The following is a 26686-nucleotide window of genomic DNA, read 5'->3' on the forward strand; positions in this document are numbered from 1 at the left end:
AAATAGAAATAGGTAGATAATAGATAATTGAAATAGAAAGAGCTAAAGTTATAGAAAAAAACTTTGGGTTGTTGCCAATATCTTTGTTCTGTAAAGACTGAATGCAGAGTAATGGCAGCTAGAAGTACTGTGGCCCTCACAATGGACTTGCTTGAACCAGCCTGGGATGGCGAAACATACTGTGAAATAAGGGCCATGAGAATGTAGGTGGAATCTAAGGGTTAAAAAGCACATCCTGAGCTCTCTTGATATAGCGTTAATTAGTGTGCTGGACAGAAAATAGGTCATAGATGCCAGGCTGTGAGTGTAAGTTGGTGTGTTGTATATTGCATAGGATTTGCTAGATAGTTTATACTAATGTCCGTTGTATTGAAGTCATTCCAATATGTGGGTTCTTCTCTTTCAAATAATAATTTCCGTTGCAGTCATAAAGCTCTTATATACAAAGATCCCATCAGATAATGAAGCTCAATGACAGCTCTAGTCAATCAGACCCTCCTGTCATCTCTAGTCAAATACTCTAAGTAGCTACACTAGTAATCATTCCATTTAGAAAATAATATCTACACAGCATCTAATGGAACCTAAGTTTTCTATAAAGTACATTTTTTGAGAATGAGAAACAGGAAGAACTTTGGCTTATTTCAATACAATTGTCATACTACTGTGTATATAACCAATCTTTTTCTGCAACATGGAGTCTGTGACAAGCCATGTGTAACAGGGAAAAGGAAAAAGTAAGGGACATGTTTCCACTTCATAAGAGAAGGTTTCCACTTCAATAAGAGAAATGCCTTCTCTATTGTGATTTGAAAAGTGATGCAATGAAATCAGTCTTACCCCAGAGAGTATGTTCTAAAGATACAACAAAAATTACATCTCATGTTGACTAAAATAGCTTTCTAAGAAAATTAAACTCTGTAAAGACAAGAATTTTCTTTTAAAAACTACCCAACACAAGCACTTAAATATGTAGAATTTCATTTAAATAAGTCAGTCAACAATTTTTTATAAAGTATTTAACACTTCATTGTAGAAACATAGGCAAAATGACTATTATAACCAAAATGAAAAATACTGTTCAATTTAAAAAATGTACTTAAACAAGAACCTGGAAAAATTTATGATATGCATAACATCATTCAAGCAAAATTGCACTAGTATTACATAAATCAATAGTTTATAAAGGCCTCAATATGGCAAAGTTTAGAAATAGGTAGTATGCATGCACATAGTACAACAAAAAGTCTCTTTATAAAACAGCAGTTTTTTTTTTTTTTTTAATGCTTGTACAAAGGGATAAAGAACAACCACAAACATATTTCATCTGTTAATACATTATGACAGCTAAAAGTCAGTCATGTCTATCAGAGGAACAAAAAGCCCTCCATAACTTGTGAATAAATCTTTTGTGCCTTTAAAGATATTTGTATAAAAATGCTATACTTTTTTTTTTTATACAACTTAAATAAATCGTACTTGTTTCCATCGAAATTTGAAAACAGACAAGTGGACGGGGTCCATGTGTTTTGCATAACCAGAGAAATCAGAGTACCAGAGTAACTGGCCAGCATGTATACTCGCCACCTTTGATAATGGGCAGATGACTGTTCTTTCATAACTTAGAAAGTCCTTTAAGAACATATTTTGGATAGGGCAGATAATAGACTAGTCATATTGTATATTGAAAATATCTACTGATTATTTTCTACCATAACGGCTGCCTTGACTATTCCTTTTGACCTCACAAATAGAATGCATTCGCATAATTGAAATTGTGTCACCAATTTGTGTGCTTATATTGTATTCTTTAGTGTTCTGTGTGTTAAGGGGTTGGGTAATCCTCCACAAAATGCATGTGACTGGGAGGAAATTGCTAAGACATGAGTGCCTGATGCCCTGTTGTGTTCTAGGCTGGCTATTGACCTCAGGACCAAGGGAAAACAAAATGTCTTATCCCATAGCAAGTGTGATCTTTCCACTTTCAATTATATTTTTGCTATGTTATATACCTAAATATAACTATTTTTATAGGGTATATACTTTTAGTATATCACATAGAGTCCACTAAATTTTGGAAAATGTAGTCATATGTGTTCATGCAAATTATTAGTTTTATAAATTCTTAAAGTTGTTTTTTTTTTTTTTCTCAAAATTCTCATCTATCACTTGGCAACCTAAGACTAATTTCAAAGCTGGTGAAGTGGAACTTGTGAGAGCTATATATTTTCAGCAGTCTGAATCAGTCTTAAAGGGCACAAAGAAGAGAGTTGACTATTCAATTGCTCTTCCATAAACTGAACCAGAAAATTAACTGATACTGTATTACAGCTTTCAGACCATATAATGAAAATGTGCAGAGATTCTCTTTGTTGATTAAGTAGAACCAAAGAAGTTCATATAAAATAGATTGCTCATATTCACACTACAAAGGAATACGTTGCTTTTAATTTTAACAAATTCAAAGGTGTGTCATCAGCAGCATTGTTGTAAATTGTACTGTAGTGCAGTTCTTTTTCATAAAAATACCATACAAATGGTCAATCAAGAGTCATCAGCAAAAAATAAAAACCAGAAAACTCAGAAAACAATTGACCAGAAAAAAGATAAAGGAAGAGGTAATGCTGATGCCAAAACAAGTAGAATACTGTTGGAACATACAAAAGTAATCCTTATATTTTATACATTTGTACAGCATATAAAAGGTATCTCTGATTATGCCACCGTTTCTCTGATTCCAATTTCTATTTTCTTTGGAAGCAGTTCTTTCCTTTCATCGACACTTCCTAAGGAGTTTCGACAGTTTTGCCCATCCATATACAATTTCGCATATACCGGATTGGAGTAATTTGTTGGCTGAAGGAAAAAATAAATATGTTTTTATTACCTGTTTTGACTACCTTAATTTTCTTCATTGATATCTTTTAATGTTAACATTTATATGCATTGTACTTAACTTACTAAATAATAATTATATACATGTAATTTAAATTCTGTTTATACGCTTTCATCAACTTCAGCATGTATTAGATAAAAACATAACTGTATGTTTCTCAGGTAACTTGTGAACCTAAGGGGAGCTCTGACATATCGAAAGCCTAAAGAAATCTTCATTAAAGGTATATTGACTGCAACTTTATATAAAAGCAGGAAACGTTAAATCAAATTGTCTTATTAACTTAACCCAAGATTGTTACGTAGTTGCATTTTTAAATTTTGTCTTTCCAGAACAGAATGTTAAATCTTTACCATAATAAAGAAATATTACATTTTTTGATCCATGCAAATGAGACAAACATGATAAAAAATGAGAATGAAAAACAGCTGATGGGAGAGAGGTACAAGGGTAAGAAAATTCAATCCTAAGAATCTTAATATTGTCTTTAATCCCTTTCCTGTCTAATATGAACCATGCAATTTTAGACAGGGCTCCCCTGGTGGTTTAATGGTAAAGAATCTGCCTGCAATGCAGGAGACGTGGGTTTGATTTATGGGTCAGGAAGATCATTTGGAGAAGGGAATGGCAACCCACTCCAATATTATTGCCTGGGAAATCCCATAGACAGAGGAGCCTTGCGGGCTGCAGTCCATGGGGATGCAAAAGAATTGGACACGACTTAGTGACTAAACAACAACAAACTTTAGACAAAGCCCTTTTCTCTAGAAACCAGTTACATAAAAAGTTTTTAAGAATGGTTTCATACATCACTTCTAATGTCTCCATATGATGCCATATTTTGTAGTGCATTTTTATTTAAGAGGACATCAAATTTGCAGATACTAAACAAAGCATCTTAATAGAAAATAAAGCCAAACATAAATTTAAATGTAAACTCTTCAGTTTACATTGCTGGCTAGAGATTTCTATTCTAAGAATAGCAAATGCTCATGCTTATTGCTATGGAGCTTTAACATTTTCAAATTTTGGAGAAGAGATATTTCTGCTGAATAGCTTGCCTAAAATGATAACATTTTTTCACATGTAATCTTGCATAAGCAGGACATATAAACTCCCAAGTTTAATGCAGTTTTTAAACCTTTTGTTAATTAAAAATCATTAAAGATAAGTCCCTATCTAAGTCTAATAATCATTTTTGACTGTGAGGCATTCTGTGATGGAATGGATATGGAGTAATGAATTTTCTCTCACCCCAGCAGTTAGTGGTCCTTTCAAATCAGAGTTTAGGTAGATGGGCGGCGCTGTGTGTGGAAGCTTGAAAACACTGGACCCTCCCCCTATGTACCTGGCCTGTGTGTAAACAGAGAATTTTAGTTTCTGATCTAATAGCATGGAACTATTTTCATTGACACAAACTCATGTTAAGTCATAAAAACAACATAAGCTATGTTCTTCAGCCCTGAGGCATCAACAGTATATTTATGGTAGATTCAATAATTTATGAAACATCTATTAATATTAGATCCATGCTCTACAGTAGACATTTCTCTTAGTCTAGCTTACTTATAGACATAACATGTACCTAGAAACCGCCACTCATTTCCATTTATTTAACTTCATTCTCCCTCCCCAAAAAGCATAATTTGCTAACAGCCCTGTGAAAAATGCATCAGCCTCCCTCACCTAAGGTTTCTGTTTGAAAAGTTCTGATAGGAGCCCATTCCAGACACTCAAATATCTGACTGGCTCTAATTAAAGGTTCATGACTTCTATATTGTTAGAAAATACAAATGAAATTTAAAATGTGAGATATAAAAATGAATTATGGTTTTTTTTTGAGAAATCTGACTTTCTAGTTTAAAGCAAATTAATTAGAAATCAGATTGGCTCACTAAACTCCATGCAAGAACAATGGTTTTAGAGTTTTTTGGGTCTAATGGCAGAAAAAGTCAATCTGGTATACTCATATTCATCATAGAATACTTATTAGTGGCCAAAAAGGAAATAAGAAAGCTAGATTAAAAGTTGAAGGACTTTAATGAACATACATTTTTTAAAAATCTATCAACTCTTGACAATGTGTCATAAATTTTGAGACAAGGACAAAGACCTGAGGAAAAAGATTTTAAACATAAAATCAGGTCAATATCATCTCTTTATGTACCCAGAAATTCTCACTTAGAAGATATTAAAAACAATCTAAGTAAGGACTGAGATGAGTTTGTGTATAAAATCAATAGATACCAGTTCCCCTTTTCCGAGCTTTTCAAAGTATTCTGTGAATGTCTCTATAGACAAACCTTTTTAAAATAAAATTTATTAATTATTTCAATTCATTTGTAAGGTACCATTGAGGGAGAAATTTATCCATTCTTGAAAATAACAGATACATTCTACAAAAGTCTTTACGTGTCATGAAGTTTGTATTTAATCACATCATTAATATATCAAACCACTGTAACAAGCGGAAAATCTATGAAAAACATTCCATCATTAAGGTTGCTTTGGTGTGTTCATTCACTTTTCAAAATTGTCTATACCTATAAACACATTTTCTACAGTTACTTCTTAGGTAACAATTCATATTTCTATTTCAAACATCAAGAGCCAACTTCTAGAATAAATTCTAATAGAATCAGCCATCTAAGTCACATTTAATGAAATTTTGGTCAGTCAGTGGAAAATTGGTAAATAAATATTTATTGAATGTTATTTGCTAGATATATTAAAAATATACTCAAGGGGCCCTGAAGCATATTTTATTTCCTAGAGTAAACATTAAAAAATAAATGGAATATTAAAAAGCTATTCCCTTTAAGTATCCAAAATTGGCTTAATCCTATCAGTAGAAATAAAATAATGGGGAAAATGAGAACTCTCCTGTTCATAAGAAGTGTATGAGATATAGCCTCATCAGGTCATATTATATTTACAGGTACTGTATTTTGTTCCTAAGAAAAAATTATTAGAATATGAGAAGTCTATTGATTAAGATGTCTTTCTCCTTTTTTACAAAAATTATCAAACAACAATATGGACAGTATGTATAGTTTTTAGTTTCAATAGAAAACACTGAAACTTAGGTTATGAGAATTTATTTCATGACAAAGTTCAAATGTAGGAGTAACTGAATCAATAATTTATAGTAACTGAAAATTATTTCTAATGAAGAAAATATTTACAACATCTTTTGATAGGATAACATTTTTTCTATATAATAATGACTGATTTCTTTTCATAGAAATGAATACTTCTTCAATTTCAGATCACCAGTTTTGGGCTTAGAAAGTCTGGACATATGTTCAGAGTAGATTGAATACATGAGACCTTTTCTTTGGGGAACAGCTGTTGCTATGAGTACAAAGCCAAGTGGTTAATATAATTATTTAATATAAAGGTGCATTTCGGACATAACACCTTTGATATATCACATTGTAAAGAACCATTTAATTAATGAATAAATAAGCTTAGAATATCATTCCATATTAGCAAACTGATGCTCTTAATTCATAGTAAAATATTCTGATTATCATGCAAAATATTTGGATAATAAAGTGAAGTAAATCTTTGCAAATTTACCTAGATGTATCATTTATCTATTTTTTTATAAAAACTTCCAAATTGAGCATTCAGTACTAACAGAAATTAAAAAAAAAAAAGACTGTGGGTTTTTAGTATATACATATCACAGATAACTCTCAAACCAATAAGAAAAATATTACAGCAGGTAGAAAAATATTGTTTAAAAGTGATATGATTATAAACAAATCCAAGGACATAGCTTAGTGGGCTCTTCAGTGAAACATTACTGGAAATGAAGTATTTATTTTGGCAATGAAATGCTGTGCTCTTTTTTTTAAGTAGATTTAAAAAATCAATTTTAATAAAATTTAATTTCACCAGGCTTATATTTAGATATGCCAGCATCTCAGCACATTTGACTAAGACATCTATGCTTATAAATTAAGTGAATACATATGTTCTAAACTATGTTACATTAACTTCATGCTTCAGGTGAATGCAGTCCATAATTTTATTTTTTCTTTAGAAGAGACTATAACATTTAATAAATCCTAAAGTTCTTTAATCTAACTTCAGATAAAAGAAATAGTGATGAAAATCAGAACCATATTATAGAGAAATGACTCAAGAATATTAGTGCTCACAGTCCATCATCTTAAAACTTTACCTTTGCTGGATCTACCATAAAGCCAGGATCTAAAAGACCTCCATCATTGTGATCATGGTCGACCTCATACATATTATAAGATGGATTGCCGATTTCTACGTTTATTCCTCCATTAATAATAGGCTGTCTTCTTATAGTTTTTGTCCTAGAATATGTGAACATTATATGAGTTGTCTAAATATCACAACATGGTGTATGAAACTACTGTATTTGCAGATTTAATAACATTTTAATAGAACTGGTGGAACACTCATACATAAAGTATATTGAAAATAAATGACATTCATTGATTCACAGAGGGACAAAAATTTCTTACTGTAATATATCATTTTCCCAAATTATTTAGATTTAACAATAAAAAATGCACTTGGAACATTCCTTGTAAATAGCTAATACTACATTATTTGAAACTGAATATAATTAATTACCCTTTTACTTTCTACTTTTCCCCTTTTGTTCCTGAAAAACATTCATAAAAAATAGTTACAATGAAATTTTGAAATTGTTTTCAATCCCTAAGTCATGGGGCTAAAATTCCTTTATATAATGCAAAAACTGACTTACAAACTCTAGGTTCCAGATAATCACCCCACAGACAACTCACTGCTTAAAGATCTTTTTAATTGTGCATTCATATAAATTGAAATAATGATACTTCCAGTAATATATAAAATCAACAAATGTATAATTTATGAATGAAATACACAATTTGTGACATATAATACATAATCATTATCATTCTATTGACATTGATAATCTAATACATTAATATTATAAAATGTTCTTTAGAGGTTTTTGCTGTTTCAAGCAAAAACTAACAAAATATAAAATTCTATTGAAAGTTTAATATATTCCCTTGCAATTTTTGTTAGACTATATACAATAAATGCAACCATTCCATCAATATAATATAAGGGAAAGTTTGTTTGAATTATAATTACTTAAAATGAAAGAGGGATAAAATGGTTCAGAAAACACAGAATTATGCAGTTGGAATAAGTAAATCACATTTCAAGAAGTTTTTAAAAAACACTGTTTCTATAACTATTTATGTAATTTATTTACTGTTAGTCTAAATACTGCCTCTTACCTTCTTTTTCTTTTACAAAGCACTAAACCAATTACCAAGGTAGTTATCAAAGTCACCAAGAGGACGAGAGGCACAATGATGGCTATGCTTCCTGGAAAAAGAAATGAATGAACAGATCAACATACAAAATGAAGTCAAGATGGATATAACAACACTTTATTACATCAAATCATTTGACCATTGACATAATAACAAAAAAGTTTAGGCCAAATATCTATATTCCTAATTCATCACTACATTACTGCAAAGTCATTTTTCCTATTAAATATTTGAACTACTGGAAACATTTCTTTAAATATCTTTTATTTATATGTTATAATTAAATACCTGAGGTTAGAAATACTGACTTCTTTGTCAGTCTGAGTCTTATTCTCACCAGACATCTATTTGCAAAGATATAAGTAAATAAACTCTGACTGAATACACATTTCTACAATTTGCCTGGCTCTATTTCCATCATTAGTTTTTGTTTTTTGTTTTTTTTTTCCCTCCTTTAGGTATGAATATCTGGCCCTGAGTACATGTGGTGGTTAGATGGCAGCCTGGGAAAGCAAAAGGGGCAACAGTGTCGGATTTGGATGGACATTGGAGAAGGAAATGGCAACCCACTCCAGTGTTCTTGCCTGGAGAATCCCAGGGACAGCGGAGCCTAGTGGGCTGCCGTCTATGGGGTCGCACAGAGTCGGACACGACTGAAGCAACTTAGCAGCAGCAGCAGCGACAGCAGCAGGAGCAGGCCTAAATAATAGTTTCACAACTTACCTGAATTGAAACCTTAGAAAAGTTATTTAAAATTTGAGGCTCATGCTCTTCACCCATAAAAATAGAGACTTGAAGATCTACCACACAGGGCTTTTAGCTTGATTCTGCAAAGTAGGGGAACAAAGAGGATTCTCTTTCTCAAATTGTAGTTCCACAACAGTTTCAACAAGCCATCATCTGGGGGCTTGGCTTATGTTGTAAATGTCTACTTTTCCTTTTTTTCCATACTTTTATAAGAATGAGCTGAGGTTGTATCACTCATTTTCAAAATGGAACAAAAATTCTATGGAATAGATTTTTCAAAAGTGGTCATAGAAAGTGGTCTTAGTTTTTTTTGTCAAGAAGAGCAATCTTTTTTGTTTTTTTCCTAAAGAAGACAATACCTCTTTACTGATGATACGAGCCATAGTAAGATACACCTAGGGTCATATGTCACTTAGGCAGGAAGAAAACGGAATGCAAGCATTGCCTAATAACAGGAGAGTATTAAGTAGCTCTATCAAGTACCCAATACTCACATTTCCAACAGACAAATATCTAGTATCCATAAGATAAAGCCTTTGCTTGTTTGAGAAAAGCATCTGACTGAAACTGCCAAGTGAGCTTAATCATTGTCTAAACTGAGAAACAAAGCAATACCCAAACTAGTTAAATTTTAATGTGAGGATCTTGAATGGTTCAGGAATAAAACATTAAGAGTTATTAAATATATGAATTGTCCTCTGCATATACATGTACAATACTGTGATAAAAAATTAATGGTGATATTAAGCACAATAAACAGCTGCTTCAGTTCAGTTCAGTTCAGTTCAGTCGCTCAGTCGTGGCCAACTCTTTCCAACTCCATGGACTGCAGCACGCCAGGCCTCCCTGTCCATCACCAACTCCCGGAGTTTACTCAAACTCATGTCCATTAATTTGGTGATAACATCCAATCATCTGATCCTCTGTCATCCCTTTCTCCTCTCGCCTTCAATCTTTCCCAGCATATTTGAGATCATTTACTAAAATACCAAAAACTCTTTATTAAAGAAAGGGCATATATAAGATAATCTTTCAATTTGAAACTTCAAAAATAGCTTGTCTAAAATAATCAAATAGCTAACTCTCTCTTTCATGCAAGGAAAAATATGGCTTTCTTTCTTTAGTCAGTTTCTGAAACGTAATACTCATTTTATTTTATTTTTTTATGTTGTTACCAGCACTATATAATTGAGTGAGGTTGATATTATATTACCTTCTTGGATTGGGGAAAACGGACTTTACATGCATGTGTAATTATTAGTATTTAATGGAAGTAGAGAATCTGGCACCTTGGATAGTAATTAACATTTGTTCACAAATTTTAAATACCAGTGAGCAGCTTGATTTCTTCATAAATTGACTTAAACTAATTAATCATGACTTTATAAATATCCTTACTTCATCTTTTTTTTTTTTTCTGCTAAAATTTGTGGCAAATTTGTAGGTTTAAAATACTTACCAATATTGGTTTTAAGGTATACAAAGTTACTTTCTCCTCCAAGCAATTGCAAATTATTTAGAAAATTAGCTTTTACTTGTCCTACATAGTTTCTTTTATTTCTATTAGGTAGAAATGCTGCTGATTATGCATGCTAGAAAAAAAATTTTTTAAGACCTTCGTTTTTCTTTTCCCCATGACAGATGGCACTTCCAGTCCCTTACATTACAAGCCCTCTGTTTAAGAGCCTACTGTGCTAATATGTTCATATTACCTATCAAGGTGACTGCAATAATGTTCAACATAGTCGATAAATAATGCAGGGTAGCAATTTGGCAAGTTTTTCTCTTTTTTTTCTTGTAAAATAGTTTATATACATGGAAACAACTGGAAACTACATGTATTTTTAGAATATAATATAGGTATTTATCAAAAGAAGTATTTTTTCCAAGCAGTGTACATGGCAGTAAATATCATATTGTAACATATAACAATCAAGGTCTATTACAGATGATTTTTTTAACAGTATATTGTTGATGGACTGTTCTAAACAGATTTTTTTTAAAGTATACTCTGTACTTACTGGGTGGAGAGGAAATTTCAACAATTTTCTTACAGAAAATGATTCATGTTTATGTATGGCAAAAACCACTACAATATTGTAAAGTAATTAACCTCCAATTAAAATAAATTAATTAATTTTAAAAAAGAAAATAGAGCCAGTCTTTCTTTGCAAAGTTGTTCTGAGGCCCCATTATGTAACGCTTTTCCATTTGAAAGAACTATATTATCAAATTTCTATGCTGAGAAGAGACCCCTTCCATGGGAGAGGCAGTATAGCATCACAGTTGAGATAGCAGATTCTGTATCCAGGCTACCTCTGTTCAAATCTCATCTCACTAGCACCATATGCTGGGACCAATTTTTCATCTTGGTCCGAGTTTACACATTAATAAAATGAGTGTTATCATTAACATATACATCACGGTAATGTAAATAGAAGTGTGTCTACTATACAGAAAGTGCTCATACATGTTTACTGACTAATTCAAAATACATATTGCTGTATCACTCCATGCATAACTCTATCTTTCACTTTTCACAACATATTGTAGAGAGTAGTTCATTCATAGTTTGGGGGCATAAGCTATCTATCTTGGTTTTGTAGATAGCACAGTGCCTAGGATATCATAGGGACTATCCATTTGGTTCTCATTTAGCAAATATATTTTTAAGTGTTGCTATGTCCTGCACATGCAACACTTACTATACTTTGCACTGGGGATAGAAATGTCCCTCCTCTCATGTTGTTTGATGTATACTAGAAGATGACTAACACATGGGTTTATTTAGCACAGTGATATGCACTGGCCTAGTGAAAGTATGCATTGCTCTGCATACACAGAGGAGCAGAAGCCAACTAGATCTGGGATAGCAGAGGAGGGTTGGTTTGTCTCTGGAACGTGATGGAAGTCCTCTTTATTCCCATGAAAGTGAATGCAGGTCGAGTGGAGGAGGAGATAGTGAATTAATCTAGGGAGAGAAATGTGAAGACCTGGAGGAGAAAAGATTAAAGAACAACAGTCTGACTGGAGAGTGGAGTGGAGGGTGTTGGAGGAAGCTGTGACTAAAGAGAGAAGCAAAGGGATGGTAGGAAGGATCTGCAAGCTGATAATGTTGAAGAAAATTTAGGAAGTAACATCTGTTGAATAGATTGTTTAAGTCAATTTAGAAGGAAGGTTAAGAGTGACTTCTAAGTGTTGCTTGAGTAAATTTCTGTGGCCAGCTGTGTAGACAGGAAGGCAAAATAAGGTGCATAAAAATGGCTGGCTGATTGGGGAAGGGAATGAGATTATTTCGGGAAACACTGAACATCAGGTTCCTGTAGAATATAGATATACAGATATAGACAGAGATGACATTGATATGGATAGAGCAATTGTGCAGTGGTATACATGTCTCAAACTCAGGAGAGAAATCAGGATTGAAGACAGAAATTTGGGAGTAATTGGCAAAGAGTTGAAAATTGAGGTCAAAGAATTATGGATTGCCAAGCAGAGTGTATGGAAGTAGTGAGTGAATTAACTAGAAGAGATCAAGAAGAAGCATCTCACAAAGACAGCTGTTTCAAGAGGTTAGGATGGAAGCCAGAAGGCTTCATGAAGGTTAAAGAGAAGAATCTTTGACTTATTGGTTGAACTTATAGTAGAAAAATGTAAGCATAAATTATACCATTACAATGACCTCTTTTGACTTGCTGCTATATATTCAGATCTCGTTTGTGTACGAGATCTCGTTTACATGTATGAATAAATGTGAGTGTATATGTATATGTAAATATATAATAACTAGACTTCTATTTATTAACCATTTTGATAAAATATAATTTTAAAAAACATTAAAAAAATCATGTTCCAAACTTATTTTATCCTTCCAGGGGTTTCCAGGAGGATGCTTATCATTTGGTCTTTTATAACCATCCTCACTTTGTACCCTTCTCACTCTTGTCCCCTTTGTGCCAGAACACTGGTCTTCTTTCAGTCCCTCCAGGATTCTTGTAACTGATACTCCTATTGTTTGAAATACCCTTAGTCTCTCCTCCCCTTTTTTATCATTCAAGTCAGTTTAAATATCACCACCTCAGAGAAATCACTCTTGATATCAGTTCTCTTCTGATATTCTCTATTTCTCTGCCTTTTTTACTTCCTTAATAGGTCCAATCAAGACTCACAATTATTTTCCAAAAGTTTACTTATTTCCGTACTTTCTTTTTAAATTAATCTTCCTCTGCTCTCTGCTCTCTAGGACCTCTCAGCTTCCTGAGAAGAGGCACTGTTTGTTTTATGCACTGATTCATCTTTGGGATCTAGACATTACTTGACACTTAGTAGAGGCTCAATAAATACTTGCTTTGGGAGAATTAGGACAAATGCATTATTTTGTAGCATTTTTATCTCTATATTTGCAAATTTATAATTCTCTAGTATAATATATATTTTTTGAAATATCATGGTTTAAAAGAGATAAAGTAGGAAAACAGAAGATAAATATAACTCCCTAACAGATAGCACACATTCCCTGTCACTACAACAAAATACAGCATCACTGTATTACTGTCTCGCAAACGCTGTGGGTATTTTTATCCTCCTTAATTGTAGCAGATATGAATAGCTTAATCCAAACATTGAGTATCCACTCCTTTAAAACTTCAAGTAAGTTTAAAATAGGAATATATAAAAAATATTTAATCATCCTTAATTTAAAACTCTTCCAAATAAGAGTTTTCAGACTAACTTTTTCAAGTGGAACTTAAGGAAAGTTCCAGAATAATAGATCTGCTTAATTCCACAGGCTGATCTTTAGACACTTCAAACAGAAAGGGCCAGAAAAATCTCAGTATGACTACTCAGAGTTGATTAAGAAAGTTGTTCATGAATTAGAAAGGTAAATCTCAGTGCCAGCTGACGCAAGTGAGGCTGACAGAAGCAGTATATTCCTGATGGCACCAAGGTCCAACAATTATGGAATGCTTCACTGTGAGTAGAAGTGCAGGTTTGAAGACATGTTCCTAAAACATCCATCCATAAAACAGATGACTTCTGCCCAAGTTCAGGGAACATTTGACAACAATTCAAAAACCACTGGAGTTTAGCTGAAAGAATAAAAATAGCCCTCCTACCTTAGGAAAGATTGGCTTAACTACCTTTTCTTTCTTTTCAGAGTTACTGATGCAAGTTTCTCTCAGCACAAATGTCTGATGATAAGTACCTTTTAATAGAGTCATTATTTGGTCAACTTCGCTCAAACCTGAGATAATTTGACATTTGCATAGCTAATAGTCCTTTCAATGTGCATTGATACCTCCATTAAATTTAATGACTTTAAATCAGTGATGGAAGAATGAGCATCAGAATCCTTGAAAAAGGGGTTACAACTACTTGACACGCCTCCTTCCATGTGATAGATCCCGTTTTAGAGCTGCTGCATGTAATTGGAGACATTTTTCTTATAAGGGAGCTTGTTACTGATGCAAGTGGTTGAAGACATCACCTTTCAAAAAATACAGCTGGCACACCCCTCAAGATCATCTTCCAGAACCCAAACTTTTCCCCTGTAGATGGACCTTATATATAAACTGAGAATTCAATTGACATTCTATTCTGTTTCCTTTCAGAGTTTTATCAATATTTAAAATTGCTTTACCTCTCTTAAACAATATTTTTTATTTATCTTATATAATTGAGAAATTATCATAAAAGGCTAAAATACTATAGCTTCATTAATTCTCAGTTTATTACCTCAGTGTATTCTATAGCTTGGTACATCAAATGCATTTCTTTTCATTAAAAAATGCTTTTGATGATGATTGAGTCTTATAACTAGTTCACAAAATCATATAAATTGGTATTTCCCAAGAGTTATTAGTAATAATGTTAGTATGATCCTGGAAGAGAGAGAGAGAAGACAGTATGTTTTTTTCTTTTGCTTTTCTTTTGAAATATTAAATTAGGCAAGGTATATTTTTCCACCTCTACTATATTTTATGAACCCATTCATCAAATCCTGGTGCCCTATTCCTACAATTACATGTCCATATCTTTGCTAAGTTCTTCTCCCTTCCCTTCCTTAAGACAACACACAAATTCTAAGGTAATTAACCCCAAATGTTCCTTGACTGGAATAACTTACCTCATATCTCCAAATTAAAGTACTCAGTTCTAAGGTAATTTGTTCTGTACTCAGTTCTAAGGTTATTTCTTCTAGGCCTAATTGTCATTTTTCAAAGATAGTCATCCCTTTTAGCCTGAGTTAATCTCTAAGTGGTGGAACTTTGGATAGTGTCATTGGAAGAGTTTCAAGCAATGATAAATTATTTGGGGACAGGCACAACAGACAAGTAAATCAGCAAACACTGGGAACCTTCATCTAAGGTACAAAATCATATACTGTTTTAAAAATATTATTCCTTAATCAGAGGAAAATTGATTTAAATGTTATGTTGGTTTCTGCCATATAGCCACAAAAATCATACACTTTTGATTTTGATAATATCTTTCCTTTTTCACAAATTCCATAGTATTTTATTTTCATGTGCACTAATACCAGCAGTGAAGTTCTAGAAAAAATTACTAAGTAAGTGTTCATAAATCAGAGATACTGTTTTTTTCTCTTCAAGAATATGTTTACTTACTTGATAGTTATTACAGATTTCTCAAAACTTTCTCACTCATTAGTGCTAATATGTGAACTGAGAAATTTTTCTTTCAGAGTTTTATTTTGAAAATCTTTATATTATTTAAAGATGTTGGAAGACACAGCATGCCTTTCAACACACACACTGTCTTCCAATGTGTCTATGGAAGACACAAAATGTTGATATAGATGAATTTTCATATCAGAGACATGTCCTAAGGCTACAGCTACACACACACACACACAAACTTGAAAATATTGAGCTATATTTTACTATACTTCAAAACCAGTACTTTAAAGACAAGGAAGCAGTAAATCAACTAGGATCCTCATTAAAAATTGCTTGTTAACATACTTTATCACTTTGAGACTAACTGGTTAAGTTTGTTTTTTTCCACAACACTTTGAAATGCACTTCAAGAATAATACATTTTAATTAAAACATGAAATTATTTTTTTTTTCCTGCAGCATTCTCACATCTATTGTGATATTTGCATCTTTTGCAGCTGACACGCATTTCCTAAGAAAAGCTCATGCTAGGTTTGCAGGTGTGTGTTCTGAGAACTGCCAAAGTTTGTGATGAACCCTCAGAACCTGAAAGAGTGCCTAATGATCGATCCTGTCACCAGGTAGGAGCTCAGTGCTTCATCTTTAAAAATCACCTGGATTGAAGTGGGTCTTTGGCAAAATTCCATGAAGCAGGTTTTCCAAGACTCAGTTCCCTCAGTTGATGGGTAAGAAGAAAGATGGGTTGTGTAAAAAGAAAACAATGATTTCTATTCTATGTGGAACTTCAAAGATATTAATCTGAGAAGCTTACTTGTGCTGATGTGATCAGACTTGCTACTCTTTGGGGCTGGCCTCTCACATTGTGTGCCCGACCAGTTGGTGGAGCACCTGGAAAGACAAAAACAACACAAAACAAATCAATGAGTAACAAAACTCACAAGTCTGCTAATGTGGTGACTTCAACCAAATGAAATGAAAGAGAAACCAGCTATCATAGTTCGTGAATACTTAATAAAGATTTCTGCTAATTTCTCACATATTGTTAGTATGCTGAGGGTAACTTCCATTGGACTTCATTTGTTAAGATACATTTTTAAAATTTAAGTTTACATTCATTTTTCTTTATTCTGTGTTAAACTTAAACATGGCAGATTTTGTAACAGAATTGGATTTTAATTAAGAATTGAAATTAATTTGAGAAATACTGAAGAGAGAAAATTATGCTACTATAAAATGGAGTTTGCCTGTCAAGCAAATCCTTGTTTATTAAATTTCTGTGATTTATTTTTGCTGGTTCTAACTCCAAAGTGGAACTAATTACCAAACAGCAAGTGCTCAATTGTCTCATAGTTCAAACTGTAGAATTTTTACTCTTCTAAATCAGAGATAAGGAAATATAGTACTTTCCCATGTAAGATCATACTTCTATTATCGTGAAATCAAGAGAATATGCCAAAATTTTCATTTAGAGAATTTGTCTTGTCCATACAGGAACCTTGACATTATGATGGGAAATTTAACAGAGGATTAAAATAATAGATCTGATTAAAATTCTTCATTTAAACATAAATCATAAGCATATATTTAGCCAATTGCATCAAAATGAATGCTGGAATGGTTTTAGCTATGTTTGAATAAGGTCTGCTGGCTAACAACACAAGATGTCCCTGTGCATCTGTGAGAGGAAACCCATAGAGAAACCATTTAAATTGGCTTCGGTTCTTATTTAAGATGATTGTGAAATACCGCCATATCAAGAATAGTTGTACACAATAAAATAATAGACTCCAGGGTCATTCCAAGTAGATCTCTTTGGGCATGGTGGCCAAACTAAATGACTCCAATTTCTAGGTCTCTGCCAATTCTGTCATAGCCAATTCAGACAGCTGAACTTGTTTCAGAACTAGGCTTCTATGATGCCATGTGAATTTTTTGTTGTATTTGTGAAGACAGTATTGGGTGTCCTAAAACACAGACAAGAGCTCACAAAATCATCATACTGACAAACTCCATTTAAAAAAAAATTTTTCACAAAAGCATTATTTTGTTTTATAAAAGAAATTATTCAACTTTAGCATAATTGACAATAATGTTACTATTCAAGAATATAGTTATTTGATTAATTATATTACATATGGAGCATGATTTAAATGAAAATTAATATCATTATAATTATTATTTTGTCATCTTTTCATGCATTATCCAAATGTTTTGTTCAGAACTTAAAAAAATTAACATATATTTCACATATATTAATTATATACTATAATACAAATAAATCATTAAAATAGATAAATAAATTTAAGGCCAGTTCTGACTCTGTCTATATTATGAAGTGAGGTAATGAAATGAGCATATTTCAAATAAGTATAATCAAGTGAACAACCAATAAAATCATTGATTTTAAAAAGTAATTCCTTTTCTTCCTTAGTTGTGTTTTTATGGATGAATGATTTAGAAAATTGTTCCAATTCCTCAGTTTCTTTTTTTTTTTTTAATATTTTTTTTTTAATTTTTTTTTAAATTTTAAAATCTTTAATTCTTACATGCGTTCCCAAACATGAACCCCCCTCCCACCTCCCTCCCCACAACATCATACAGTCCAAAGATAATTAGGCAGAGATGTTTAGGCAGATTTTGCAAACATGTTGCTAGAATAAATTCTAATCATTGCAAAATTTGTTTTGGTTTTATGTCACTTTACATTTGGCGAATCTTTCTGATTGACCACTGAAGATATTGTCCATGCTCCAGTGAAAAAAATAATACTGATTGTTTGGTAATTTCGTTATACAAGTGATATGTACAAAGACATTTTGTGCAATCATGTTGAAATATTGATTAAAATATCAAAATTTGCTCCTTACATTACCTCTGCTGATTAAGAAACAACAATTACAACAGCAATCTAAATCAGGGTTCAAGTTAAATAAGAGAAATGATCTGAGATACATTTTATGTTACTAGAGATAAGAACCTCCAGGGCTCATCATTACACTGAGATGCTTAGAAGAAAGCAAATGGAATTGCTTAGGAACTGGAGTAAATGCTAATTGATCAGATGTTCTGATATGACATCATGTGTTTTATGTATTTTAGAAAATTATTAAAAATATGCCCTTAGAACTCCAAAAGGGAAGAGAGGGATTTTTAAACAAAGAGGATAATAATGCTGTAATGTTTTATTCCAAATTTTGAAATTATTTAAGTAGTACAGGTGATATTTGTTAACAATATTGACTAATTTTCTATTTTATCCATAGCTTGGCACCATAGCTTGGCATATCTATTATGTTAGATAAATTATATTGCTTGCTAGTGGTCATGATGCTCCTCTCTTCTGTTTTGAGGAAGTACACTTAGATTCTTAATTTTCAAGGAATATTTTCTTTGTTACATACTGAAAAGGTCTCAAAGACTGTGCTGGAGAAATAATTAATTTTAGCAATTCGGTTTCTTAAGCAACTGATGATTGCCTGGCAATTTCCCTATACTTCTTATAAAAAATGTTTTATGGCCAAAGATAAAATATGTTCCATTCATCTACATTTGTTCCAGTCTTAAAAAATAATCTTTTTTTGAGATATTAACTCAAATAGAAGTCATTATTCTCGTTGCCTACCTTGAAAAATTACGTTAGGCATTTGCTGCTCCACAAGTTCTTCCAATGACTGATTTAAGACCAAGTATTTTTACCATCTTTATGGAAATTCGTAAATCTTCATTCTCTAAGTAGACTACAATAATCAAAGCCATTAATGGCAGATCATTTAAGAACTGAAATGTGTGTGGATCATCAAAATTCCCTGTCGAATTCCCACTGAATTATTTGCATAATCATGCTGACTATAACAATTCCTGGCATCTGTGTCTGTCATTTTCCTCGGGAAAAATCCATAGTCCTTGCCCTAGTCATCTTTAATCTGTACTATCACAATCCATTGTTTTCTGCTATTCATCTTTGGATAATAATTTTTGAATTATTCCTTCATGACCCTCCCAAGAAATCATTTTTTTCCTCTAGCACTATAAACATGTTTATCATTCCTTTCAAATTTATTATATATTTTCCCCCACTGCCCTTTACTGTAAAACAATGAAAATCAGTTTCTTTGTATGTGTGATCACTATACCACTCTGAATTATTTAACTTTTTAAGTACTTTCATGAATTTTAGATGCCTGAAATCTAAAATTCATGAAAGTATTGTTGGATCATGAATGTACAGGTAGATATAAAGTCAGATAGATTCTTATTTATTTGAACAATCATTTATCCCTTTCACATTATAGTATGAAGATATTCTGTTCACAGTTTTTTAAAGTCAGTAGTGCCTGGTATAGGGATATTGATTTAACAGTCTTTTTGATTTCTTCACCTCTCTCCAAAGCCAGTGACATTAAAAAGAAAGACTGTTTATTGTTATGTCGTTACCCTAATCTGATTCTTTCCTCTATGTTACATGTTAGACTAATGATTATCAAAGTGAAAAATGAAAGTTGAAAGCCTGGAGGCCCATATACCAGAGCTTTTCATTAAGCAGCTTGGAGTTGTGGCCAGAAATCTGCATTTTAACAAACTGAGCCTGATGCAAGTAATTCACAAATCACATTCTAGGAAATATTTGTTCTTATATCAAATACTGTTCAATCATTAAAAAAAAAATTGGATAGGAATAATAATATGCACGCCCAGCAAGACTGTTCAAAAAGTTAAATGATAGAAGTTTTTAACAATCTGAAAGTAACTGAGTGGATTTTTGTTTTGGATAACTAATTCTTATCTGAATGCTAGTATATGAAATGCATGAACAGTTAACTTATTGTGTTCTCTAACAGTGTGTGCAATTATTGTATAGTGCTAAGTTGCTTCAGTTGTGTCTAACTCTTTGCGATCCTATGGGCCATAGCCTTCCATGCTCCTCTGTCTAAGGGATTCTCCAGATATAGTCTCTTGTTAAGTCCCTAAGTCCTGTCTGGCTTTTTACAACCCCATGGACCATAGCCCACCAGGCTTTATGGGATTTTCCAGGCAAGAATTCTGGAGTGGATTGCCATTGCCTTCTCCAGGGGATCTTCCCAACCCAGAGATCAAACCCAAATCTCTTGCATGGGCAGGTGGATTCTTTACCACTGAGGTACCTAGGAAGCCCCTAATTGTATACTTAAAATATTCTATATTTCAATTGTAATTTTCTATAATAGGGAGAATTTTGCCTTTGTGTAAAGGCTATAATGTAGTATCTATTACTATATTATACACAATATATATTTTCAGGCTATCAAAATAAATTTTGCATATATAAGGGAAATATAATCTTTAAAAGAGAACAGTTTTTATAATAAAACATAAATATAAGATAGTTAAACTGCTCAAAATAATAAGAGCTCTGAAGTAGTACAGTGATTTTACACAAATAATTGAAATCAGATATAAAATACTGAAGGTGTATTAAAATTTTAGGTGTTGTCTTTCCCTGTAACGATGATCCATATGTGGACTATTCATGTCGTTTTGCAGAAATGGGGTCTAGAGTCACCTACCTTGGGAGGACTTCAAAATAAAATAATGAGATTAATATCTTCTTCCTCTTTTCATCAAATTTAAAGGTCACGCGACTCTTCTGACCAAAATGAAATTCAAAGCTGAACCTTAAAGCAATTCGAAATTGAATTTCTCCTCTTATATGCTAGGCTGCCATTATCAACCATGATGATGGAGACATTCGGAAAGAAAAATCTTTTAATATACCCTTTTCTTTCTACACAGAGGGAAAAAATATGGCACAAAGGGATTAAAGAAGCCTTAGAAAATTTGTGCATATTGCCATGCATGTTTTCGTGCTCCACAAATCTCATTCAATAAAAATTAAAACTATGATTACATTTGTGTATCATATTTATAAAACAATACTTTCATACAGTGATAAAAATGCAAAACTTAAAAGTCACTTGCAAATTTTTTTCTGATTAATTCTGTAAATTTCCTTCTTTTGGTGCACAAACATGACTGCATTTGTGTGACATTCCTAACTTTAAAGCTTTACACTTTATATAGAGCCTAGCACCTTTTATGTCCCCTCTTCTTGCAGACAGTAATGGTGTAAAATGCAAAATGTTTTACTGCATTTGGAAAGGATATTTTTTATTAATTGACCAGTTTGTTAACTTGACTTTTAAACATTTTTTTCATCCATTACTGTTCTACAATATTCTGAGATAAAATTATTTCATATATACATAAAGATTTACAGTTTTCAACATGCTTCAAAAATTTCCCATCCTACCTTTGATGTAAAATTTGAATAAAGTTCAATTAATATTTGCTAAACTTTGTGCTAGGTCCTAGGATAAGTATTTTCATATGAAAAATATCCTTTTTCAGCTTATATAATAACCCCTGAGTTTTAATTATTCATCTTATGAAATGTAGAAGTGTGTTCAAATGATATTCCTGAAAAACATAGCTAATAAACAGTAAAAATAAAATATGGAGTTTTCATGATCCTTCTAATTCTAACACAGAAGTAGGAAAAATGCTGTTCCTTACTCTTTCCTGCCAAAAGAGTAATATCAGTCCCTTAATAAGAAAGTAGAAATATTATCTGAACAAAAAGATAATCAATGCATTTTTTGAGTAGTAAAATTGTTAGAATTACCACATTGGCTCACTACTGTGGTCAGTAATATCTCTTTCTGGCAGTGACAGGGAGGGACATGCTATTGAATAGTGTTAATATTCTTCCTAATACCAACTTCACCTTGTTGCATTGGCTCCAGAATAATTATGTAAGATCCAAGATTCATCAATAATAAATTCATCTATATCATTACTTGATGTGATTTTGAGCTTCCATAACAATGTACTCTATATTTCATTCATTTGAAATATATTTTGGCTTGTATTACAATTTCTTTTTTTTTTGCATTTTATTGGAATATAATTGCTTTACATTGTTGTGCTAGTTTCTACTCTACAGTGAAGTGAGTGAGCCATGTGGATACATAAACCTTGTGTACCACCCCCCCACCCTACCACCACCCCACCCTTCTAGGTCATGAGGCCATGATGACATATACACTATCATGTGTATACAAAGCACAAGAAGCTCAGCTCAGTGTTCTGTACTATAATTTCTATTTATTCCATATTGTTCTCTATCAAAATTATACTGTCATTTTTTACACAGAAATAGCTATGTATTACCCTACTTTGCTTTCTTCAAAAAGCTTAAGGTAGTATCTTAAATTTATGTTTGCTCTAATAACTATACTTGATTCAACTCCATAATTGTACATTATAATGCCTAGTTTTGAAATATTACATTAGATCATTGTATTACCTGGTATCGATACAATTAGTAAGACAAAGCAAATCTTACTTTAATCTTAAGGACACTTGGTCAGAAAGAATTCTTGATTTCTGAGAAGGGTTAATGTAATGAAGTAAAATAATAATGAGATATTTAATATATTCTGACCAACAATTATTTTAGGAAAAGTAAAAATTAATGAGAAATTTCAGTTGAAGAAGTAGCCATGAAAGAAATAAAAATTAACAAAGTGGATTATTTAACGTGATTTAAGAAATAAGGAGCAATAGAAAAGATAAAATCTAGTTTGCCAATAAATTATCCATAAAAGGAAGTTTGTCGAGAATGGCTAGTCTTAAGTTAGAAATGTTTGAACATAAAATTCTGTGCATGCCACTTGAGCAGAAATGGCCACTGAAGTGTAAAATTGTGATTCAATAAATATTAAAGAAAGAACAGGATTTCTAGTAAAGGAAAAGTTTTACCAGCTAGATATTCTACATGAAAATTTCTTAAAAGCAGATCTGGAAGGCACAATGTGTTTTTATACAGTGAATAGATGATTTCTACTTGCATCAAATAAAAAGGAAAAGGACCGGTCAAAATTTTAGTATTAAGCAGTACCGTGTATGCTAACAGGGGCTTCTTCGGTGTCTGTCGCTGAGGACTTTGAGCCTTTGGATGAGCGCAGGGCTCTGGGCCTTTGGACTGCCACCTAGCGGCCGATTCGGCCCTTGCCGCGGAGCCACCCACTTGGGGCCTGTGTGCTGGGTCTTGCGTGTGTCTCTGACTGACCCATCCCGTGGTGCCGCCTCTGGCCTCTGGCTAACCCGAGGGCGGATATAATTGAAGACATACATATAGGATATTATATTGGAAACAGTGGTTATAACTCTGTAGCTAAAGGTGGGAAGAAAACAATGTATCCTGTTAATGCCAGTGGAAAGTTATATCTACATGATGCCAAAATGAATAACCAATCCCCAAATTGGATTAAACGTCACTGCGGGAGGAGGGGTTGCAGTGGTGGTGGGATGAGGATGAAAACCTCTATGCTTAGTGCAGATAAAGTAATTTGCCACTTGAATATTTTATGTTTTAGCACCAAATAAGAGTAAACAATTTTTTTTTTAAAACTTAATACCCTTCATAGTTCTTAGGGTTTCTGTGGTGCAACATGGTAAAATCTGAAACAAATTATGGTGGGGATATCTGACATATTCATTTGCAGTCATTAAGTATTGTTCAAAGCATATTCAGTTCAGTTCAGTCGCTCAGTTGTGTCCGATTCTTTGTGACCCCATGAATTGCAGCACGCCCGGCCTCCCTGTCCATCACCAACTCCCAGAGTTCACCCAAACTCATGTCCATCAAGTTGGTGATGCCATCCAGCCATCTCATCCTCTGTCGTCCCCTTCTTCTCCTGCCCTCAATCCCTCCCAGCATCAGAGTCTTTTCCAATGAGTCAACTCTTCGCATGAGGTGGCCAAAGTACTGGAGTTTCAGCTTTAGCATCAGTCCTTCCAAAGAACACCCAGGACTGATCTACTTTAGAATGGACTGGCTGGATCTCCTTGCAGTTCAAGGGACTCTCAAAAGTCTTCTCCAACACTACAGTTCAAAAGCATCAATTTTTTAGCGCTCAGCTTTCTTCACAGTCCAACTCTCACATCCATACATGACCACTGGAAAAACCATAGCTTGACTAGATGGACCTTTGTTGCCAAAGTAATGTCTCTGCTTTTGAATATGCTATCTAGATTGATCATAACTTTCCTTCCAAGGAGTAAGCATCCTTTAATTTCATGGCTGCAATTACCATCTGCAGTGATTTTGGAGCACCCCCCAAATAAAGTCTGACACTGTTTCCACTGTTTCCCCATCTAATTGCCATGAAGTAATGGGACCAGATGCCATGATCTTAGTTTTCTGAATGTTGAGCTTTAAGCCAACATTCACTCTCCTCTTTCACTTTCATCAGTGGCTATATAGTTCCTCTTCACTTACTGCCTTAAGGGTGGTGTCATCTGCATATCTGAGATTATTGATATTTCTCCCAGCAATCTTGATTACAGCCTGTGCTTCTTCCAGCCCAGTGTTTCTCATGATGTACTCTGCATATAAGCTAAATAAGCAGGGTGACAATTAAACCTACACAAATTGGGGCAATTATAAGGATACCAGAAAGATTTAATGCAAAGTTTTGAGAACGTGAATGTGTTTATAAGTGAAATATATCGCTCTGATTCTCTAGAAAATATTTATTTTCAGTTGGAGAGTACATGTCCCCTTCATGGATCACAGCCTTGTCATGGTGAATGAGATTTTGGTAACTCAATGAAGCTATGAGGCTTTTCATGCAGGGCTACCCAAGATGGAAGGTCATAGTGAAGAGTTCTGACCAAACATGGTCCACTGCAGGAGGAAATGGCAAACCACTCCAGTATGCTTGTCAGGAGAACCCATGACCAGTATGAAAATGCAAAAAGATATGACACTGAAAGATGAGTCTCCCCAGGTTAGAAGGTGTCCAATATGATACTGGGGAAGAGCGAAGGGAAATTACTAGCAGTTCCAAAAATAATGAGGTTCTGGGCCAAAGTGGAAAGGACATTCAGTTGTGGATGTGTCTGGTGGTGAAAGTAAAGTCTGATGTTGTAAAGAACAGTATTGTATAGGAACCTGGAATGTTAGGCCCAAGTTGTTGTTGTTGTTGTTCAGTTATTCAGTTTTGTCCAACTCTTTGAGATCCATGGTGTGCAGCATGCTAGGCTTCTCGTCCTTCACTGTCTCCTGGACTTCACTCAAACTGATGTCCATTAGATGATGCTATCCAACCATTTCATTCTCTGTCACCCCCTTCTCCTCCTGCCCTCAATCTTTCCTAGCATCAGGGTCTTTCCAATAAGTCAGCTCTTTGCATCAGGTGGCCAAGGTATTGGAGCTTCAGCTTCAGCATCAGTCCTTTCAATGATTATTTAGTGTTTATTTCCTTTAGGATTGACTGATTTGATCTCCTTGCTGTCCAAGGGACTCTCAAGAGTCTTTTCCCACACCACTGTTTGAAATTTCATGAATGAAAGTAAATTGGATATAGTCAAACAGGAGATGGCAAGAGTAAACATTGACATCTTAGCATTCAATGATTTGAAATAAATGAGAATGGGCAAATTTAATTCAGATGACCATTATATCTACTACTGTGGGCAAGAATCCCTTGGAAGAAATGGAGTAGCCTCATAGTCAACAAAGAAGTCCAAAATGGAGAACTTGGCTGCAATCTCAAAAGAGAATGATCTCAGTTCATTTCCAAGGCAAACCATTCAACATCACAGCAATCCAAGTCTATGCCCCAATCACTGATGCTGAAGAAGCTGAAGTTGACTGATTCTTTGAAGACCTACAAGACCTTCTAAAACTAACATCAAAAAAGATGGCCTTTTCATAATAGGGGATTTGAATGAAAAAGTATGAAATCAAAAGTTACCCAGAATAATAGGCAAGCTTGGCTTTGGAATATAAAATAAACCATGGGAAAGCCTAACAGAGTTTTGTCCAGAGAACACACTGGTCTTAGCAAACACCCTTTTCCAACAACCTAAGAGACATCACCAGATGGTTATGGAGACATGGACATCACCAGATTGTTAACACTGATATCAGATTGATTCTGTTCTTTGCAGCTGAAAATGGAGAAGCTCTATACAGTCAGAAAAAACAAAACCTGGAGTTGACTCTGGCTCAGATCATGGACTCCTTATTGCAAAAT

General features: G+C 33.4%; 1 protein-coding gene across 1 annotated transcript in view; it reads right to left on the bottom strand.

Annotated features, from left to right (window-relative positions):
- LRP1B (LDL receptor related protein 1B) overlaps window positions 783-26686 on the bottom strand; it is a 2198408-nt gene continuing 2172504 nt past the window's right edge. Inside the window, 5 exon segments of the mRNA XM_018062463.1 lie at window positions 783-2856; window positions 4151-4249; window positions 7089-7233; window positions 8179-8269; window positions 16417-16493. Of these exon segments, the coding sequence (XP_017917952.1) occupies window positions 2716-2856; window positions 4151-4249; window positions 7089-7233; window positions 8179-8269; window positions 16417-16493 (553 nt within the window). The 3' untranslated portion in view covers window positions 783-2715.

This window comes from Capra hircus, chromosome 2 (assembly GCF_001704415.2).
Source record: "Capra hircus breed San Clemente chromosome 2, ASM170441v1, whole genome shotgun sequence".
In the NCBI taxonomy this organism is placed as follows: domain Eukaryota; kingdom Metazoa; phylum Chordata; class Mammalia; order Artiodactyla; family Bovidae; genus Capra; species Capra hircus.